The following is a 19,785-nucleotide window of genomic DNA, read 5'->3' as shown; positions in this document are numbered from 1 at the left end:
TATAAAAAAAGCCTCATGTGACTAAAACCACAAACCTTCACATTACAGCCTTATATATTAGTGGTTTATGTTGTGGGATATTTAACAGTTTAATATAAGCCATTAAAAGAAAAAAATATACCTGTCTAGATCGTGGCCGGCCAGGAGAAAACTTCCTTTTGGTAATAGCTGGCTTACCCATGCCGATTTTTGGTGTTACAGATATAAATGTGGTGGAAAAGGCATTTGCTGTGCTAAAACTATGTGCCGGAGTTTGACTTTGAAACAGCTCATTCGAAGAATGAAAGTCAATAGATACTGCTGGTGAGGATGACACACTGGTCTTACTAGTGTCAACAGAGGTGGCAGGGGAATCCATTCCTGTGGGAGACTTAAGAATTTTGAGTCCTAAAGGTGAGCTCATTTCTGTAGATGTCTCACTGTTGGGAGTGGCTTCCATGTCTTGAACGTCCATGTTTTCCAAAATGAGAGGATCCTCTTTCTTTGTTGAAATGTGATCATGGCCTCTGTTCAAATCAAAGTGCTCATCTAACTGTACATAAGCATCGTCTGTGCATTTGACTTTGCAAGGTGATTTACAAGAATTCTCCATGACATGTGAAAAGGTTTGTGAATCACATATGTTCCTGGATGAAGTCTGCAATACTTGTGGATGAAGACTATTTTCTTCTGACTGAAGACACAGTGGCTGATGAGGTGACATACTCTTTTCAGATTCAACCTTATCTGTTCTGTCATTGGACAGCATGTGTGCCATGTCTGAATGGGACACATCCATACTGTCCGTGTCTGCTTTAAAGGGTGGCTTGCTTTCCATATCAGGTTTGACATCATTCTCTGTAGTATCTATAATATTAAATAGATAAACATACACGTGAAAAAATATATCTTTATTACCAGGTCTCTTCAAAGCCAACTGCTTATGAGTATAATAATGACCTTTTTAGACAGAACTCAGACATGAAATGTAACAGGAAAAAATCTGGGTTACATATACATTTCACATATGTTGCCTAAATCTACAGCCACTTAAAATTAAAAACTATGAACAGACATTTCTTTTTCAGGTACGTGTGATGCTTGTTGTGCCCTGAAAATGGCAAACAGGTTTAATAACTGGAAGGTACAGGTGCACAATCCAGCCCCGCTGTCATCAGCTTGTCAAACTTTAGCGAGAGACTGATAGCTACTAGGGCGGGAATGTGCACAGAGTGATACTTGTTTAGTGCAGTATGCATTCTAAGCATTCGTCCCAGGGCACATACAGCACACAAGACAAACACTTGTTTTAGAGACTGGGCACTTGGACCTGTAAGAGAAAGAGAAGTTAAAAAGGGGGCTTTAACCTACTTCTCACAAATTAATCTTACACAGTGTAAGCATGAAGTACAGCCTCCAAAAATAATGGTCAGCCTCTCTCTATAGATTCCCAAATTAATTACTTTTACTAATGTAGAGTGGAACCCATAACAGCTTGATAAAAATAATGTTCGTTAGCAAGGAACATACATTCCACATTATTTTTGCCACCAACATTAGAGTGTGCTGTAAATTGCCTCCAGCATTGCTCCTGTTCCTTCTTGCTGGAGGCTGCAATTTTGCTGAAGCTCAGAGCCCCTGAACAGCAGTAAATCATAAAAACCGAACACTCAGTTTAACAGTTTCAAAAAAGTTACATTAGTGTAATGCGGGGATTGCTAAATGTCATATTTGCTTGTCATCCACCACACTGTCAACCCATCAAATGGCCAGTGTCATAACTTATCACATGTACAGCACCATGGCAGTTGCAGATAAAAGAGAATGTGCTTCCTTGCTTGTAAAGGATGGGAGGGTTCAATTCCGCTTTAAGGCTGTCAGCAGATTGGCCTCTACAAATTTGGCAATGCCTAAAAGTGCCTAAAAATAGAGAGCAACTGAGCATGTGCAGAGCAGGGTGAGACAGTGTACTACTGGATTTTAAACAGTATAGACACTCATTTTTACATAGCTATACCTGCAAAAAAAGGCCAGCCTGAAGTGATCTAGCAGGACTTAATTTTCTGACTAAAATCCCACTTTAAATTAAATTAGTTAAGAGTTAGGAGAGCTGTAATAAAGAGTAAGGAGTAATACTATTATACAGAGGGAAATACATACCATCATCAAGACACACAGCTGCTGTATCTGGAACAATATCATTGTGATTAAGTGCTTCACCTTGAAATGTAATTTTTCCACCTGTATCCACTTCAGTCTCATCTGTGCAAACTGAATAAAATGGTGTCAAGTCTAATAAAGTGACAAACTTATTACTGTGTGGAGAGAAAAAAATGTGAGCCACTGCCAAATTGAACATAATAGGGGGCCACAAAGAATATTCAGGAAAGCTATGAAACTAGATTTACTTTTCTCTACAGAAATGTAGAATATTTTAATTGGTTAAATACACAAAACAATCTATATTTATTTATTTTTTTATATTTTTTTCAAATGAACGCTAAAATTAAAAATGTTAAAAATGTATTAGAATTTAATTAAGTAAAATACTGCACACAAATATTTCATATTTACCATGTCAGAACATGGCACACTCAAGGCTATATATAACAGCAGCTTTGCATGTAGCCCCCGTTCAGACTGCGGCGACACAACTTGGTGGGGTGACCTGTGAAGTTGCGGTGCACAGCATGCACCGCGACCTCGGCACGACTTGCACGGACTTCATATAATTGAAGTCAATGCAAGTCGCCTCCAGGTCGCCCCAAAGTAGTACAGGACCCTTTTTCTAAGTCGGAGCGACTTGTGTCGCTCCTATTAGAACGGGTCCTGTACTATTCAATGGCGAGCGACCCACCGCGACCCTTAGGCTTAATTTAACACTTGTGGTGGGGGGGAGGGCGGTAAAAAAAAGCAGCAGAGCCGCTTTTTTAACGGTTCCCTTAAGCTTTAGAGGCAGGAGATAAGATTACACACAGCTAAATGACTGTAAAAAAATCCATAGAAGTAATCAGTGCTTGGCTTTCTTAGTGGAAAGACCAGCATTCCAGCAGTCTGTATGTGGGTGCTACATTTGCTCCATAGTAAACAATTTGCTAACTAAATATTTTGTAGAAATACCTGGGGAAAAAAAACAAAACAAACCTTAAAAAGAAGAAAAATAATAATTATATATATATAATCTCCATATAAAAGAAATAGCATAGTTTCACTTTGACAGTGTCAGCAATTAAAGTGCCTAACGGCCTAAAAAATAACAATAGTATCAATGTATCCTGTACCAACATTCTCAAAAAGCAGCTGCGTTATATTTAATGCAACACTTTTAGTGTATGTAAACTAAAGAATAAGATGTAATATTCTGCATTCGCACCAGTCATTTAATGCTAACTACTACATCTTTTTTAATTATATTTCCACCTGGTGATCCTGACAGTAACATTTTCTGTCTTTGGGTGACCATGCTCTCTTATCATCCTGTTTATATCTAGGAAGAAGCAGCAGTGTCACCCCGTGGACTAAAGCCCTCTCGCCTAATCTCCATAACCTGGGGGATAACCTGAGGTCCTTTGGCCAGGGCCGGTAACACTGCTTGAACTAAAGTACATGGACAGTACTGGATTTCTGTTAGATCAATCAGCAATTTTTGCACTTCGCGAACAGCTATAACAAAACTCTTTCAATGGTATATTTAAAACAATAAGAGAAGTTTATTGTTGGGGTTTACATACTCCTAACCAACTCAATACCAGACACTTTTACCTCCTCCTTGCCTAGGGCATTTTTAAGTTTTCACCACTGTCACACTTTGAATGACAATTACTCAGGCATGCATCACTTTTTTTTTTTTAACATATGGTGCTTTCTTTTTGTTGGCATTTAACTACCACTGGGTTCTTTATTTTCTGCTATAAAAACAAAAACTTCCAAATTAAAAAAAACTGACCATGCGTCTTACTAAATATCTTGGATGGTCTACTTTCCAAAAATGAGTAATTTAGAGGGTATTTGTACTTTCCTCGCATTTTAGGGCCTCAAGAAATGAGAAAGCCAGTCAGAACATGAGTACTGATCAATTTGTTGCATGTATTTACCATGGTTTGTACACACTATAGTTTTCACGCAAACTAAATATAAACCATATTTTTTTTTTTAAACATAGCAGATTACATTGTAGCCTAAATCTATTGGAGGAAGATTGCTTACAAAGCAGAAAAAAAAGAGCCAGAGTTGATTAAATATCACCAAAAGAAGTTTCCATCTGTCTCAAAAAAATATAAAATTCATGTGGGTTACAGTGTTGCATGATTGTCATTCAAAGTGTAACAGGGCTAAAAACTGAAAAAAAGACCTGGACAGAAAGAATGTGAAACAGTTTGGTCTTCGAGTGGTTAATACAGTGCAAGCCACAAAACCCTATTTTTGGCAAACAATTTACTAGGCTTTCTGCCAGTTGTTCAAGGCATGGGACCTCTTACGTGTGCAGAGCTGTGTGTGTGTGTGTGTGTTTTTTAACCAGTGTCCTGATTATCAGTGCAGTCCCAACAGTGCCCCACTAGTGCTGCTTATGAGACCTCATCAGTGCCGCCTCATCAGTGCTTACCAGTGAATGCTGAAAATTGGCCTGGCCAGGAAGGGGGTAAAAGTGCTCAGTAGGCAAGTGGTTAATTCTGCACATACCCACAATTTTACATATACAAATGTTTACAACACATTTTAATCAAAAATCATTGCCACATGATTCTGTACTATTCATTTCCCCTTTTTTGTAAATTACAAGAGGTTGTTCTGCTTGGACATATTCATTGCCATTCAGATAATTAGGACAGTGGTAACTACAGTGATATAATGAACAGGGGAGCCAATTAAAATAAATTATAAAGAAAATGTAAACCACTTGAGTGAGATGAAATTAAAAATAATCATATTCAAAATGTTAAGGCTTTGGACAGGGTGAGCATTGTTTTAACATCCACCAGAGTTTTCTTGTCTGTAGTCAGACAACACAATTTCCCATCACTTTCCCTGTGTCACGGGGATAAAACAATGAGGAGAAATAACACCACTGACAAATGTCACAGAGCAAATGAAGAAAAGTCTCTAGGTGGTGAAACCTGGCCCAGTGACAACCGTCAAATGTGGGTTTCCACGCACTTCTACAAACTATTCAAAATTTTAAAGAAAAAATTTTGGCTGCAATTTTTTTTAACTACTTTTTACATTCTTTAAAGCATTGCATATTTAGTTTAAAAAAAAAAAACATTCGAACACATATTTTACAGAATACTCACTTGCATCGGATTCTGAAACCTCCATCCCAATGCATTCTTCCCCTCCATCATCGTCTGGCTCCAGCTGTTTGCACATCGCACAGATGTATTCGTCTTTTAGTGGATCATCTGCATAATCTGCACATTTTTCACATTCTAGATGTATCCACCTTGAAAACCAGAACAGATATTACAAATTTTAACAGAATATTTATCAACATTTAAAAGTTAAAAGTAAGCTTTTTTTAAGCATTTTTAGCAGCTGTTTTAATCACATTTTGGGCTTACCCTAAAATCCATTTCTCTGATGTTCATTGAAGGACACAGCTCCTGGTATTTATAACCATTGGGTTATACTGCCCCCTACAGGAATAGGACACTAGGCAGAAAAGAACTCTGGCTACACCCATAGGCAGTCCCAGGGGGTATACTCCCTCTCTCTGCTATAACCAGGGCTGTGGAGTCAGAGGAAATTTTGGGTATCTGGAGTCTGAGTCGGCAAACAATGCACCGACTCCGATTCCTACTAAATTTAGATTGTAATTTAAAAAAAAGCTAGTTCAAATGTCCCAATTCTCAAAAAGTTATAATTAATGACTTAGTATAAGGAAACTTATAATTGAGAAGGCCAAATGTAAAAAGGAAGAACTACAGAAAGTTCTGAAAGGACGTTTTGTCTTCCTTAAGATGGATGCATGCACACGTCACAGAGTCAATTATTTTGCTATTAATGTTAGATTTGTGGATGAAAACAAAATAATAACACGGACCCTCGGATTAAGAGCCCATTCACACTAGCACGACTTGTGAGGCGACTTGTGTAGCCCCAGGTCGCTTGACATAACAAAAGCAATGTTAATCAATCAGTGCCGTCTTAATTGGCACTACTGAAGTCGCTCCGACTTCAGAAAAGGGTCCTGTACTACTTTGAGGCGACCTGTGATCCGACTTGTCCCATATACTTCAATGGGAGTCGCCTCCTTATCTTAATTGAAGCGACTTGTTATCAGACTTTCCAGGAATTAGAAAGAGATTAGCCAGGCATTCCCCACATTGCAGCCATGCCTATATGGTATGTATATATATATATATATATATATATATATATATATATATATATATATATATAATGGTATATATATTCCATTATCTCTGCTTGGTCTGTGTGAGTGGCACTGGTGGACACAGATAAGTGGCACTGGTGGACACTGATTCATGGCACTGATACGTGGCACTGGTGGACACTGATTCGTGGCACTGATACGTGGCACTGGTGGACACATTAGTGGCACTGATACGTGGCACTGGTGGACACTGATTCGTGGCACTGATATGTGGCACTGGTGGACACTGATTCGTGGCACTGATACGTGGCACTGGTGGACACCGATTCGTGGCACTGGTGGACACTGATTCGTGGAACTGATACGTGGCACTGGTGGACACATTAGTGGCACTGATACGTGGCACTGGTGGACACTGATTTGTGGCACTGATATGTGGCACTGGTGGACACTGATTCGTGGCACTGATACGTGGCACTGGTGGACACTGATTCGTGGCACTGATATGTGGCACTGGTGGACACTGATTCGTGGCACTGATATGTGGCACCGGTGGACACTGATTCGTGGCACTGATACGTGGCACTGGTGGACACTGATTCGTGGCACTGGTGGGCAATGAGGAATGAGTAAAAAAAAAACAGAAAAGGGGAATTCGGTCACAACACATCATATTCTGATTGGTCAAACAAGTCGCGCTGAAGTTGCGGTAAAATCGCTGTAAAAAGTCGCTCCGACATGGGGCGACTTATGGTCGCGGCAGTGTGAACCGGCTCTAAAGGACACTCAGGCACATCACACCAGTGATAACCTTCAGAAGTTAGTGGAGGGTGTTCTAGAAGATTTTGAAATTATTTCCAAAAAACCTGAACCTGTATAGCACCCTGCGGATAACTCATCATGTTGCACCAAGTACCAAGGTAAGTTCACATGCATGATCCGGTACCAAAAGCAACACTGTAGGCCTTCCCCACAGGCATTGGGTCTGGATGCAACTCACAAGGTTTTACAGAGGTTATGCTGATCGGAATACACTGCTTCTATGCGGGCATTAGGAAACAGTGAATGTCTAATTAAAGAATCTTAAAATAAAGAAAATAGGCTAAAGGTGATTTTTCTCCCTTCAAAGAAAAGGTCCATCGCCTTCAGACACTAGCACAAAATAGAGGGCTTAAGGAATGGGATAGGGCTATAGGGGAGGTGCCTGTGTGCTCTAAAAGCTTTGCCAGTGTCCAATCACCTGAAGGCATACATATAACCCATGGTTTAGGAATACTCTGCTTGTGTACTGTTATGAACAATTAAGATATCTGAACTTCTGTCCTGGGTCTGTGATGCCAACATCAAAAAGGTCGCCCTACAGCCTCCTGTAGTAAGTTTTCTTAATTCCATCTTTTAATAAACCTAACCTGTTTTTTGGGTTTAAAAACATAAGCATGTACTTTTACATAACCTACCACCAAATTATAGTATTGTGAGGAAGACAACGAATAGAACATACGTTCAGCAGACAATTTGCCACAACTGTAATGTGGAATTCAGCAATAGAGCCACAGTTCTTCAATTATGCCACAAAGACACTTCAGAAGCTTTACAATGTTGTGCAACATTTGACAGCAAAACGGAAAGAGCACAAGATGCTTTAAAAGAACAAATAAGACACCTTTAGACAAGCTGTGAACTTAAACAAAGTAAACGTTACCTTTTGCACATCTGACAATGCAGCATGTCTTTCTGCAGTTCAGGCTGGAGAGGCTTATCACAAAGTGGGCAGGGTATGCTAATTTGCTGCAGGAAACAACTGTCACATATCAAACAGTTCAGGTGCCACTGGTGACTGGTCCGGGTACCACATTCTGCACATATCCTACAGTTCTACAAAAGAAATAAAAAAAATTTAAAGGAAGCAGCTGTTTTCTACATGGGATTTCTAATGTCCCTCAATGGCATCCATCTCCAACCATTACCTCTTTTCCTGCATGGAATGTGATGAGGCAGATTCAGTCAGGCACATTCTAGACCCAGAATTTACAAAAATCTCCCATACCACACTTCTGAATGCTTGATGGCAGAAAACCTGAATGGGGCAGTATAGCAATGCAACAAATCCAACCAGACAGGGGTAATTATCTGATAGTATTTGCCTTTTATGGCTTTATTTATATAACAGCAAGTTCATTACACAGTAGTAGTGTAGGCAGTGCTGTTCTACTAAAGGGAAAACATTTTTTAGCCCATAAAACACTTACAATGTTTGCACAGCAGAAGATATATTGTTTTAGATGTCAAAACCTAGAAGTACCTGTCCATACCTGCAGGAGCCAACAGTCCCTGTCACTATCGCAGAATTCTGTGCACATGCCCTGGTAGTGTTGAAGCTTGCCCGCTTTATCTTGCCTCCCATACATTCCTATCTGTCCATTGCTGAGCTCCGAGTGGTCAAAAAAAATATTAAATAAGCTTCAACACTGCCAGGAGCTCCACACCTTTGCCCAATATGAATTGAAGGATAACTGGCAATAGTGACAGGAACTGCAATCTGCTACAAGTATGTGCAGGTACCTAGGTTGATACCTGAAATCAGCTTTTGCTTTTAACAGAGCAAAAGATTCGAAAAATTAGGAATTTAGAGAAAATGTAAAGCCATTGCAACAATAGGCCATTTTATGACATACATCTTTCCTCAACATAACCCATTATAACATTAACTCACCTTACACTTCCAACCATTTGTTGGAACAGAGTCCATAACTGGCTGCAAGCAGAAAGTATGGTAACCTTTATCACAAGTGTCACAGACAAGTATCTTGGTGTCATCTCCACAGTCCCTAGTGTACAAAAATCACATTTTCAACATGGATCATGTTGTAGAAAAAGAGCAAAAAAACATAACGTAACCAAGTAATTTCAAAAATCATATTACAGTAAGTTTAAATCTGGTTAGCGGCTATTGATTACTGATCTGAAAGGATAGTTTGTTTTTTGACATTTGTATATGCAATTGCATTTTAAATGGAAGATATAGAGAGAATATAGATATTTCTTATGTTCAGTAATAAATCAATATGAAAGTATATCTAGACACATTATTTAATATAGTGCAGTGTACCAGTCTTTAGATGCGAGGTCTGCATTTGATTTCTTTTTCCATGCTTATTTAACTTTTTTTAACTGCTTGCCGGCCGACCGCCCGCCGCAGATATACAGTGGCAGGCTTAGTCGGCTGCGTCAATTGACGTATGGGTACATTGGTTCGCAGGAGCGGTCCTGGGGGGCGAGTAACCGCCCTCAGACAGCAGAGATGCCGATCCACGGGACCGGCGGCACCGATTGCCGCCATAGAAGAGCAGCCTTTGTGTTGTGACTCAACCGAATCATAGTGTCCAAGGACTTTGGATCTTTGTTCCATTTGACAAGAATTTCTCATTGTAAGGGTCTCGTGTGGAACTGAGCAAACGGAACTACCTTGAAGGTTGACACCATCAGACCCAAGGCCCACATGCAAGTCCGCAGAGAAGACAGATTGCTGGATAACAGCAAACATTTGGCCACCTGCAAATTTTGCAGCTTGTCCAGGGGAAGAAAAACCCTCACTGAAACAGAATCCAGAGTAAGGCCCAGATAATCCAGTTTTAGGGATGGTACCAGGGCAGATTTTTTTTTTAAATTGATGCATAACTAGCTAAAAAAAAATTTTAACAAAAAGGTTCCCTTTAAAATAAAACAGCAAAAAAGCAAGCTAAGACCGAAGTCCCAGCTGGGAAATAGGTCCTACTCCTAAACTAGGCAGAAACAAACTGAAGCCCATAGCAGAGTGTGTGGATGTATGCCTGCAGGGACTGCCACATAGGCGTGGTAAAGATTTTTTCCTGCCTAGTATCCCACTCCTGTAGGGGGCAGCATAACCCAATGGTCAAGAAGAATATATAGCTGCGTCTGTCAATAAACAATAGCGAAAGAAAGCTCCATTTGTGGGAAAAATGGATACAAATTTTAATTGGGTACAGCGTCGCACGACCACGCCACTGTCCGTTAAAATAACGCAGAGCCAAATCATAAAAAATGGCCTGGTCATTAGGGAGGCAAATCCTTCTGGTCCAGAACTGGTTAAACTAGTTATCCTACAAATGACACTTCCTATCCTATGGTAGCAATCCTCATGCATTCTACTGCATCTATAGAGGGAGCCATGGCTGGACTTCAAACTTCATCTCTACATTACAGTGAAGATTTGGGGGGGGGGGGGGTGCTTTCAGTTCAGCTCACAGAAAGCAGCAATGGCAACAATAACATACTTGTTTTGTGTTTAGTTATCCTTTAAAGGAAACTTGAGCTGAGAAAGATTGGAACAATTATGCGGCAAATCAAAGGGACAATATAAACTTCTCTTCAGTCTAAACTTTTCTTGTTTAGAAATAGATGCCTCTATTTTTTTCTATGCAGTGCTTGTCAATATGAAGTCTGCCATGAAGGTGTTGCTGGGTTTTCCTATTAAAAAGTCCAGCATCCTCTGTAGACTGAGCATCATAGATGCATCCTATATATACACAATTCTACCAATTCTGTAGCTGCTGACTTTTAATATACGGACGCCTGTCCAGGGATTCAGCGATGCCCTCGCATGAGCCAGTTCTTCAATCAGCTTTGGGTGCAGGCGTCATCATCGCAAGTAAGGGAAACCGCTAGTGGCAGCCATGTGGCTTCACAGCTGGTTTCCTACTGTACTATATACTTATAAAGAATTTAGAAAAAAAGGCTTAAAGTGATTGTAAACGATCACCTTGTAAAACAACCCAGTTTAAAATAGAAATGAAAAAAAAAAAAAACATTTTTGTATAGATATAAAAAAATTCCCTTTTAAAAAAAAAAAATAATAATCACATTCTCTCTGTTCTCAACTGCATAAGAACTGAGAGGGGAGCAGAAGTACACTGAACTTCCCAGTGAATGGCTGTGCAGCGGGGCATGTCAGGACAAATCTGATCATTGGAGGCAAGTATACTGAGATCCCAGTGTAGCTAGAGAACTGACCAGTGTGCTCCCCTGCTTAGCATGGTCAGTTTTTATTAGGAAAGCAGAGGGACTAGCAGGAACACCAGGAATTTCCCACATAGGAAAAGAAAAAAAAAACAAAGAGAACAGGATACTTTCTCATACAAGTACATCTTAGAAATATAAAATGTTGGGGTAACAAACACTTTAACTGCAGTAGAGGAGCTATTATTTATTTCCTGAATTTATATACAGCTATCATCCAATTACCCGCACTGACTTAGGACAAAAAACAGAACACCTAAAAGAAACCCATTTAAAAATAAAATAAAATATACAATTTAAAGTGCATCTAAACCAAAGAACAAACATTTAAAAAGCTGCAAGTATCCCATCCTCAGATAATGTGAATTCTGCCACAAACATTTACTGTCATAGGGTAACACTCACTCGCTGTGCATTAGGAAAAAAAATATAATTTAGCTGGCTCTTATTTGGTGAAATCTAAAAAAGGAACTGAATTTTTTTATTTTTTATTTACTTACTTGCAGTTTTGACAGACTTTGCAGTCCGGGCATTGCCAGCCAGCACGTTTTAAAGGGGTCACCACTATCTCCAGACACATCCCATGGTAATGCTGACCACAAGTTGTGCAAAAGAGCTGATCCAGCAGGTCTCCAGAGCTGTCACACAGTGCACAGTTAGTTTCATCCTTAACTGAAAAAACAGAAAGACTAGGATGAAAACTTAAAAAAAAAAAAAAAAAAAAAACCTATTTCAGATAGATTTAAAGTGTTTACCAGAGCCATTCATAAAATTTTAACTAAGCAGATTTGAACTATTAGTTACATAGTGAGGTTGAAAAAAAAAAGACACCACTCCATCCAGTTCAACCTATGATGAGTGTGTGTGTATAAGTGTTTATGACAATAGTACATCGCATACCCCTGTATGTTGCTGCCGTTAAGGTCCCTGTCTAATAGTTTTTTTGAAACAATCGATGCTCCCTGCTGATACCACTGCTTGTGGAAGAGAATTCCACATCCTTACCGCTCGGACAGTAAAGAACCCTTTACGAAGTTAAAGGTTAAACTGCTTCTCTTCTAATGTTAGTGAATGGCCAAGTCTTTTTAAATTCCCTTGCGCTGAAAAGTTTGTTCCCTATGCTAGGGTCGCCAGTACGGTATTTGTACATTGATATCATATCCCCTCTCATGCGTCTTCTCCAGAGAGAATATGTTCAATGCTTGCACAGCTATTACTGTTTCAATTCCTGCAATAGCACAACTCAAATAGAAGTATTAAAAAGGTTAAGTGCTCCAGGCTTGTGCACAAATCAGTTGTCCATGTTTAAATCTGTGCAGGTGAACCAGGGTAGCAGTTGTGGAGTAGGTGGCCCCACAGAAAGTGAAGATGCCTGCCTGTGTTCTCTACTTTGGACAAGTGTAGTAGACGGCTTGTGCAGTTATTTGCTTGTGCTTTTGTGAATTAAAGTGTACTTCTTCACATACAATCATTAACACTATAAACTGAAAGTTTTACTCTGTACGCCCTGAATAGCAAGTGGTGGGTTTACGCTCAGTCTGCAATAAACAGGAGACTTGAAGAAAAAAAAAAAGGACAATTTGCTCTAATCCACAACACAGATTAGAAATGGAACAGGATTCCTGTGGGATTTAATAACCTTTTTAAATTTCTCTTTTTTTTTTTTTTAAGACTGCTAGCACAAAAAATAAACTTAAGATATGTAAAAATCATACCCAGTATATTTTATTTTTTACGTGCCTTGTGCATATTTTTTCCATATTTGATTCATACCAAGTTGACTCAACTGACCAAGTAAAAAGCTTTTCTCTCTTTTCCAACGCTTAAACCATATGAGTAAAAGATATGCACCTCTGCCATTGACATTCGTTTGACCTAAACCCAGTCACTATTACTTTTGCTGCACAACTTGTTTTGTTTATAAATGTAGAAAAAATAGATTTTTTTGCTTACCGTAAAAAAATTTTTCTCTAAGGTTCACTGATGGACACAGCTCCATATCTTCTTAAACTTATGCTTCTTATGCTGCTCTGTCTTCAGGAGTAGGACTAGGCAGAAAGAAAATGTGGCTACGTCTCTGAGGCAGTCCCAGGGGGGGTATACCCTCACTTCCTGCTATAGAACTTCAGTTTGTAACAAGCAGTGTCAGAAGAATACATAACTCAAACCAACAGAGGGGCAGGTGCTGTGTCCGCCAGTGAACCTCACAGAAAAGGATTTTACATTAAGACAAAAATCAAATTTTTCTCTTTCGTTCACTGACGGGCACCGCTCCATATCTTCTTTGACCCTTGGGAGGTCCCAAAGCAGTGTCAATATGAGGGGTGGGAAAAACACAGCAATAGATATAATTCCCAACAAGGACTAAACATAGCAAACCAGGTAAACCAAGAGCTCAACCAGAAACAGCTGGAGCTCACCACCAGGAAAAAATACACCTTTAAGAGGTAGGAGCCTCTGCAACTGCAGCCTGCAAAACTTTGCAGGCGAACGCAGCATCCACCTTATAAAACTTTGTGAATGTGTGTACAGATGACCATGTAGCCGCCTTGCACACCTGAACCACGATGCCTGATGACAGAAAGCCCAGGAGGAACTAAGCGCCCTCATAGAATGTGCCCTGACAGGGAAAGGAGGAACCTGACCCTTAATAGAATAGGCCTGCACCACTGCCTGATCCATCAGGAAAGAGTAGCAGCAGATGCATCCATAAAGACAAAGAATCAGATTAACGAATCGACTCAGTCGCCGCCATGTACACTCTGATTGCCCGAACCACATTCAAGAGTGTAGGGCAATTTCTTTAGGATGTTTCGGCTTAGGACACAGACGGCAACACACTATCCTCATTTAAATGAAACCCTGAGACGACCTTAGGAAGGAATGCCTGGACAGGGTAGTAACACCACTTTGTCCCTGTGAAGCACCAGGTAAGGTGACCAACAGGACAACACAGCCACCAAAAAGGCCAACTTCTGTGACAGAGTGAGCAGAGGATGTTCACAAGTATTTTCAAAAGGAGGCGTTTGACGACAGTACCAAATTGAGATCCCACGATGGTACCAGGGATCTCACCAGAGGAGCCGGATGGCGAACCCCATGCACCAAAGTGTGAACCAAGGAATTCACAGTAAACGGCCTTTGAAAAATATGGCCAAGGTGGAAATCTGGCCCTTGATGGTGCCCAGAGCCAAACGTTGATCTACACTTAGTTGTAGAAAATCCAGCAGGCGAGACACAGAACCCCCCCCCCCCCCCCACACGACTCACACCAAGTAGTGTATGTCTTCAAAACTTGATGATAAACCTTCCTGGAAGTAGATTTCTTAGCTTTCAACAGTGTAGGAATCCCCAACTCCGACAGCCCTCTGTCCTTCAGCACCTGGCTTTCAATAGCCATGTCTGTCGTTAAAGCCAGCGACCGTAAAGCAGGATGGAAGATCGGCCAGAAGATCCTCTCTGAGAGAAAGTTTCCAAGGAGCGTCGGCTACCAGCCTTACTAGGCCTGCGTACCAAGACCAGAGAGGCCAGTCTGGTGCCAACAGAATGACTGGTATCCCTTCCATCTCGATTCTGCGTAGCAGTCTCTACAAAAGTTGTATTGGGGGGAAAAGCATAAATCAGACGATACTGACCCCAAGGGGTCACCAGGGCGTCTGTGGCGTTGGCCAGAGGATCCCGAGACCCTGACAGGAACCTCCTACACCTTCCTGTTGATACGGGAGGCCAACAGGTCCACATCGGGAGTCCCCCACAGGAGACAGAGTTGAGGAAATGCCTCCGGATGGAGAGACCATTCACCCTGACCCAACGATTGCCGACTGAGGTAGTCCGCCTGCCAATTCTCTACCCCCGGAATGTGCACAGCAGAGAGGGCCGAAACATATCGTTCTGCTCAACTTAGGATGCCGACTACTTCCAGGGCCGCCAGGGCTCTTCTTGTGCCCCCTTGATGACTGACACATGCCACAGCCGTGGCATTGCCTAAATGCACCCTTACCGGGCACCGATGCAGGCGATCCATCCACTGGGACAGACCAAGCCTGAATCTCCAGGATGTTGATCGGCAGACTGGACTCCTCTCGAGTCCAAACTCCTTGAGCTGAGTAAATGCCTAAGACATCTCCCCACCCGGACAGGCTGGCATCCAAGGAAACCACTGTCCAATACAGGGGGAGAAAAGACTTCGCTAAACAAATCGCATGAGAGCGGAACAACCAAGTTAAAGAGCCTCTCGTACCCCAGCTTTACAGGATCAGATTGTTTAGCGACTGTGGATCCTTGTTCCATTTTGCAAAAATCTTCCTTTGCAGAGGTCTGGTATGGAACCGAGCAAACGGAACCGCTTTGAAGGTGAAAACTATTAAGCTCATGCACTTGGATGCGAGTCTTAAACTACCGACGGTTGGACAACAGGAGCGGAGTTGCATCCTGCAACTTCAGTAGTCTCGCCTGCGGAAGAAACACCTGGGCCAAGCCTGAATCAAGTGTCAGGCCCATGTAGTCCAGCTTGGTGGACAGAGTCAGAGCTCATTTTTGAAAATTTAGTGTCCGGCCGAACATTTGCAAAGTTCGCACAGTAATGTCCAAATCGCCTTCTAGATCCGATGAAGACACTGCACGCAGAAGCAGATCATTTAGGTATCCCAACACCGTGATGCCCTTCTGCCTGAGCAAGGCCAACACCGGAGCCAACACTTTCGTGAACACCTGAGGAGCTGAGGCGAGACCAAAGGTCAAAGCCACAAATTGATAGTGCTCCTCGCCCACGGCAAAGCGAAGAAAATGCTGGACATATATTGGGATATGAAGGTAAGCTTCCTTGATATCAAAAGAGGCCAGAAAATCCCCTTGATGAAGAAATGCCAGTACCGTGAGTACGGACTCCATCCAAAATTTCTGAACCTGCACAAAGGGGTTCAGAGCCCTGAGGTCCAGGATGGGGTGGACCTTGCCTTCCTTCCTGGGAACAGTAAACAGATTTGAATAAAAGCCTTGAAAAAATTCCGACTCTGGAACCGGCACGCTGACTCCTTGTGCCAACAGATCCTGCACCGCCTCGTAAAGGCCTGCACCCGATTGTGAGACAGGCGTAGGTTGGAAGGAAAGAATCTTACTGGAGGCAAGGACCGAAACAACTCGTTGACCTATTTGTCCTGAAACAAAGACGTTCCCCCACCCCAGATACAGGTGAGGCGCCCCTTCAGGCCGAGGAAGGCTTGTCTGCAGAACCAAAAGAGCCCGCTTTTGACTTACCACTCCAGGGTCTCTTAGAGTCACCCATGAAGGTACGGGTGGATATTGAACACATGAAAAGAGAGCAGCATAAGCCTAAGAAGCTGTGTCTGTCAGTGAACGAATGAGAAATTAAAAAAAATAAAATAAAAAATAATAATTACTAAATTGAACACTAGCAATACATGTGTAAATCACATACAGTTATCAGAACACAATTGAGGGAACTTGAAGAGTGTCTAGAACACTCTTTAGAATTCCATCCTGCCTCCACAAGACAAATGTCAGTGTGGGAGACAGATTTGTGTATCTGTTGGAAACAGCTACATGAATTTTGGGCATGCCCCACGTGTGGAAGCTCAAATTCATAGCCAACCGACTGCCTGCTATTAGCTAAAGAGTGCACCCTCTACTTCCTGTCAATCAACAGGAGACCACACACCTGATGGGTAATTGCTGTATAAGCTTCCCCATCAGGTCTGTACACTGTTTGGGTCTCTAGTTGCTCACAGCCTATTGGTTGTATAGCCAAACTGGTCTTAACAACCAGTAACAAGTGGAGAAGGGAGGGGGTAGCAGCATCAAACATGCCACCCTGCTACAAAGCATACAGAGACATACACTCGGTGTCTCTGTACACCAACTTAACTCCAGTTTTCTATTAACTAGAGGACATTTTTTCTTTATTTGGTGCAGAAAAAAGTCACTCTCTATAGAGTGGAGCTTTTAAGAATGAACTGAATCTTTTGCATAAAAAAGAAAAAAGCAGCACTGTGTAAATAATAGTGATACTCTTCCACAAGTATACAAATGTACATAAAACTGAATTTTAAATCAAATAAAATAGATCACAATGATGTGAATAAAAGTCCATAAGTGTAAATGAAATACAGCTGTGCTCATAAGTTTACATACCCTGGCAGAATTTATGATTTCTTGGCCATTTTTTTTGAGAATATGAATGATAACACAAAAACTTTTCTTTCACTCATGGTTAGTGTTTGGCTGAAGCCACTCTAATCAAGAAGCCATTCTTGATTAAAGTTTGAACACTGCTGATTGGCATACTCAATTCCTTGGATGTCTTTTTATATCCCTTTACTGTTTTTTTACAGTTCAACTACCTTTTCCCGCAGATCCTTTGACAATTTTTTTGCTTTCCCCACGACTCAAAGGTAGCAGTGGATGAATGATGCAAGGGTCTGTCAGGAGTCCATAAACTCATTGACCTTTTAGGCCCCTTTCCCACATACGGTCCGTTCAGGTCATCAGTTCAGTCACGTCAAAATGTATCAGTTTTCCATTAGTTTTTCATCCATTTTTCATCAGTGTTTAATCCGTTTTTCGCCAGTTGTCATCCGTTTTTCGTCAGTTGTTATCCGATTTTCATCAGTTTTTCATCCGTTGTCATCCGTTTTCATCCGATCCGTTTTTTTGACGGATGAAAAATAGGGCATTCATCCGTTCAAAAAAACGGACATTGATGGAGGCGGTTGAAAACTGATGTTAACTGATGATCATCCGTTGTCATCCGTTTTTACATAGAGATACACTGATGTCCGTTTTTCATCCGTCAACGGATGGATGAAAAACGGACAAAGGCACAGCATGTGTGAAAGGGGCCTTATACACACACACTAATTACAAGAAAACAGATTACAGGTGAGGAATGTTACCTTTAATAGCCATTCAAACCCCTTTGTAAACTTGTGTGCATGTTATCAGGCCAAAATCACCAGGGTATGTAAACTTTTGATCAAGGTCATTTGGGTAGTTTCTGTTGTCATTATGATTTAAAAAGAGTACTGTAAACACAGTTGATAATAAATGGCTTTAGCCAAACACTAACCATAAGTGAAAAAAAATTTGTGTTATTCATATTCTCTGAAAAATGGTCAAGAAATCATAAATTCTGCCAGGGTATGTAAACTTATGAGCACAACTGTAATTCCAGTGTTATTACTCAACAATCTCAGTGAATCACCATCTGTGTGTTGCCTCCACATCCATAGAGTGTCAGATGTATCTTCATACGGAAGACCATTGAATAATGAATGCGCTTTTGCTATCCAATAACATTGGTATCAACTGGTTCTGGTGAGTGTGCACTTCTTATATTTGGTGGAGGCAACACACAGATGGTGATTCACTGAGAAGAGTATTCACTATTATTCATACAGCGCTGCTTTTTTCTTTGTGTTTATATATTTACACGTTGCATGCTGCTTTTTCCAGACCACTTAAGCGCTGACAGATAAATTTTTAGATGAGTCTTTTGCATGTTTTGGCAAAGCTACTGAAATGGCAGCATTTTGAATCTGGTGAAAACAAATTAAGGCAATGACATCAGAAAAAGTGAAGCTAGTGCGCTGCTGAATTCCTGTGAATATAATTTGGAATAGAGGTCCTTAAAGCCAAGAATTGTACGCTGTAATATAACCGCCCAAAGCGTCATCCACTAAAAGGAGTGAGTACCTTTTATGTATTTTTTTAACTTTTAAGGGGGCTGCTTGCACAATCTGTGTAACCATTACAGCCAAAATAAAGCTCACACAAACACACTAGTAACTACTTTAAACTATTCTAGAGCAAACAGGTTGTGTATTGTACAAGACACCCAATCACTGAAAAAAATAAATAAATAAAAACATTAAAAAAATCAATAAGCAAAAAACACTCCATATAAAAGCATTCTCAGCATAGACCAGGGTGAATGGCTCCTCTGTGACTAGGAGATTAAACCATTTCATTGATGCTCAGAAGGCTTGCATGGTCTGAAAAAAAAAAAAAAAAAAAACTTACAACGCTCAAGAGCCTGATCGATGTGCTCTGGGCAAAGCAAAGAAAAGCAAGTGAGATCCTGAAAGGCGCCAGATCCAGCAGCGCAGGGGTAATGGTACATCTGCGAACATGTCTCTTCACAGCATTTGATTGTAGCTCCAAGGTGCTTACAGTATGCACATCGCTGGAAACATAAGAAAGCTACATTACTTATACATATATTTCTTTTGACAGATATCAATTATCAGATGATAAATACATTTGAGAGACATCTTCACTTTGTTACACAAATTTTTTTTAGCAATTATATTATTTGATAAACTAAAATCTTAACAAAAGTTGACATATGTTGATAGATGTTAAACCAGTTATAGTGCTCATACAGTTTAAAATACAACCCCAAAAAACTTGGGACACTG

At 40.8% G+C, this 19,785-nt stretch overlaps 1 protein-coding gene across 9 annotated transcripts in view; it reads right to left on the bottom strand.

The window, feature by feature from the left end:
- KMT2C (lysine methyltransferase 2C) overlaps nt 1-19,785 on the bottom strand; it is a 448,529-nt gene that overhangs the window by 218,149 nt on the left and 210,595 nt on the right. For all 9 annotated transcript variants that reach the window (XM_082258361.1, XM_082258363.1, XM_082258369.1 and 6 more), the window contains exons 7-13: nt 19,388-19,550; nt 11,851-12,022; nt 9,027-9,141; nt 8,016-8,188; nt 5,271-5,419; nt 2,140-2,250; nt 122-846 (exon numbers count right to left, since the gene is read on the bottom strand). In XM_082258361.1, the coding sequence (XP_082114487.1) occupies nt 122-846; nt 2,140-2,250; nt 5,271-5,419; nt 8,016-8,188; nt 9,027-9,141; nt 11,851-12,022; nt 19,388-19,550 (1,608 nt within the window). The remainder of the gene's footprint in view (nt 1-121; nt 847-2,139; nt 2,251-5,270; nt 5,420-8,015; nt 8,189-9,026; nt 9,142-11,850; nt 12,023-19,387; nt 19,551-19,785) is intronic.

This window comes from Pelophylax lessonae (genome assembly GCF_965119305.1).
Source record: "Pelophylax lessonae genome assembly, chromosome: 5".
Taxonomy (NCBI): domain Eukaryota; kingdom Metazoa; phylum Chordata; class Amphibia; order Anura; family Ranidae; genus Pelophylax; species Pelophylax lessonae.
The sequence above is the reverse complement of the archived record's forward strand: the minus strand, read 5'-3'. Positions and strand labels throughout refer to the sequence as shown.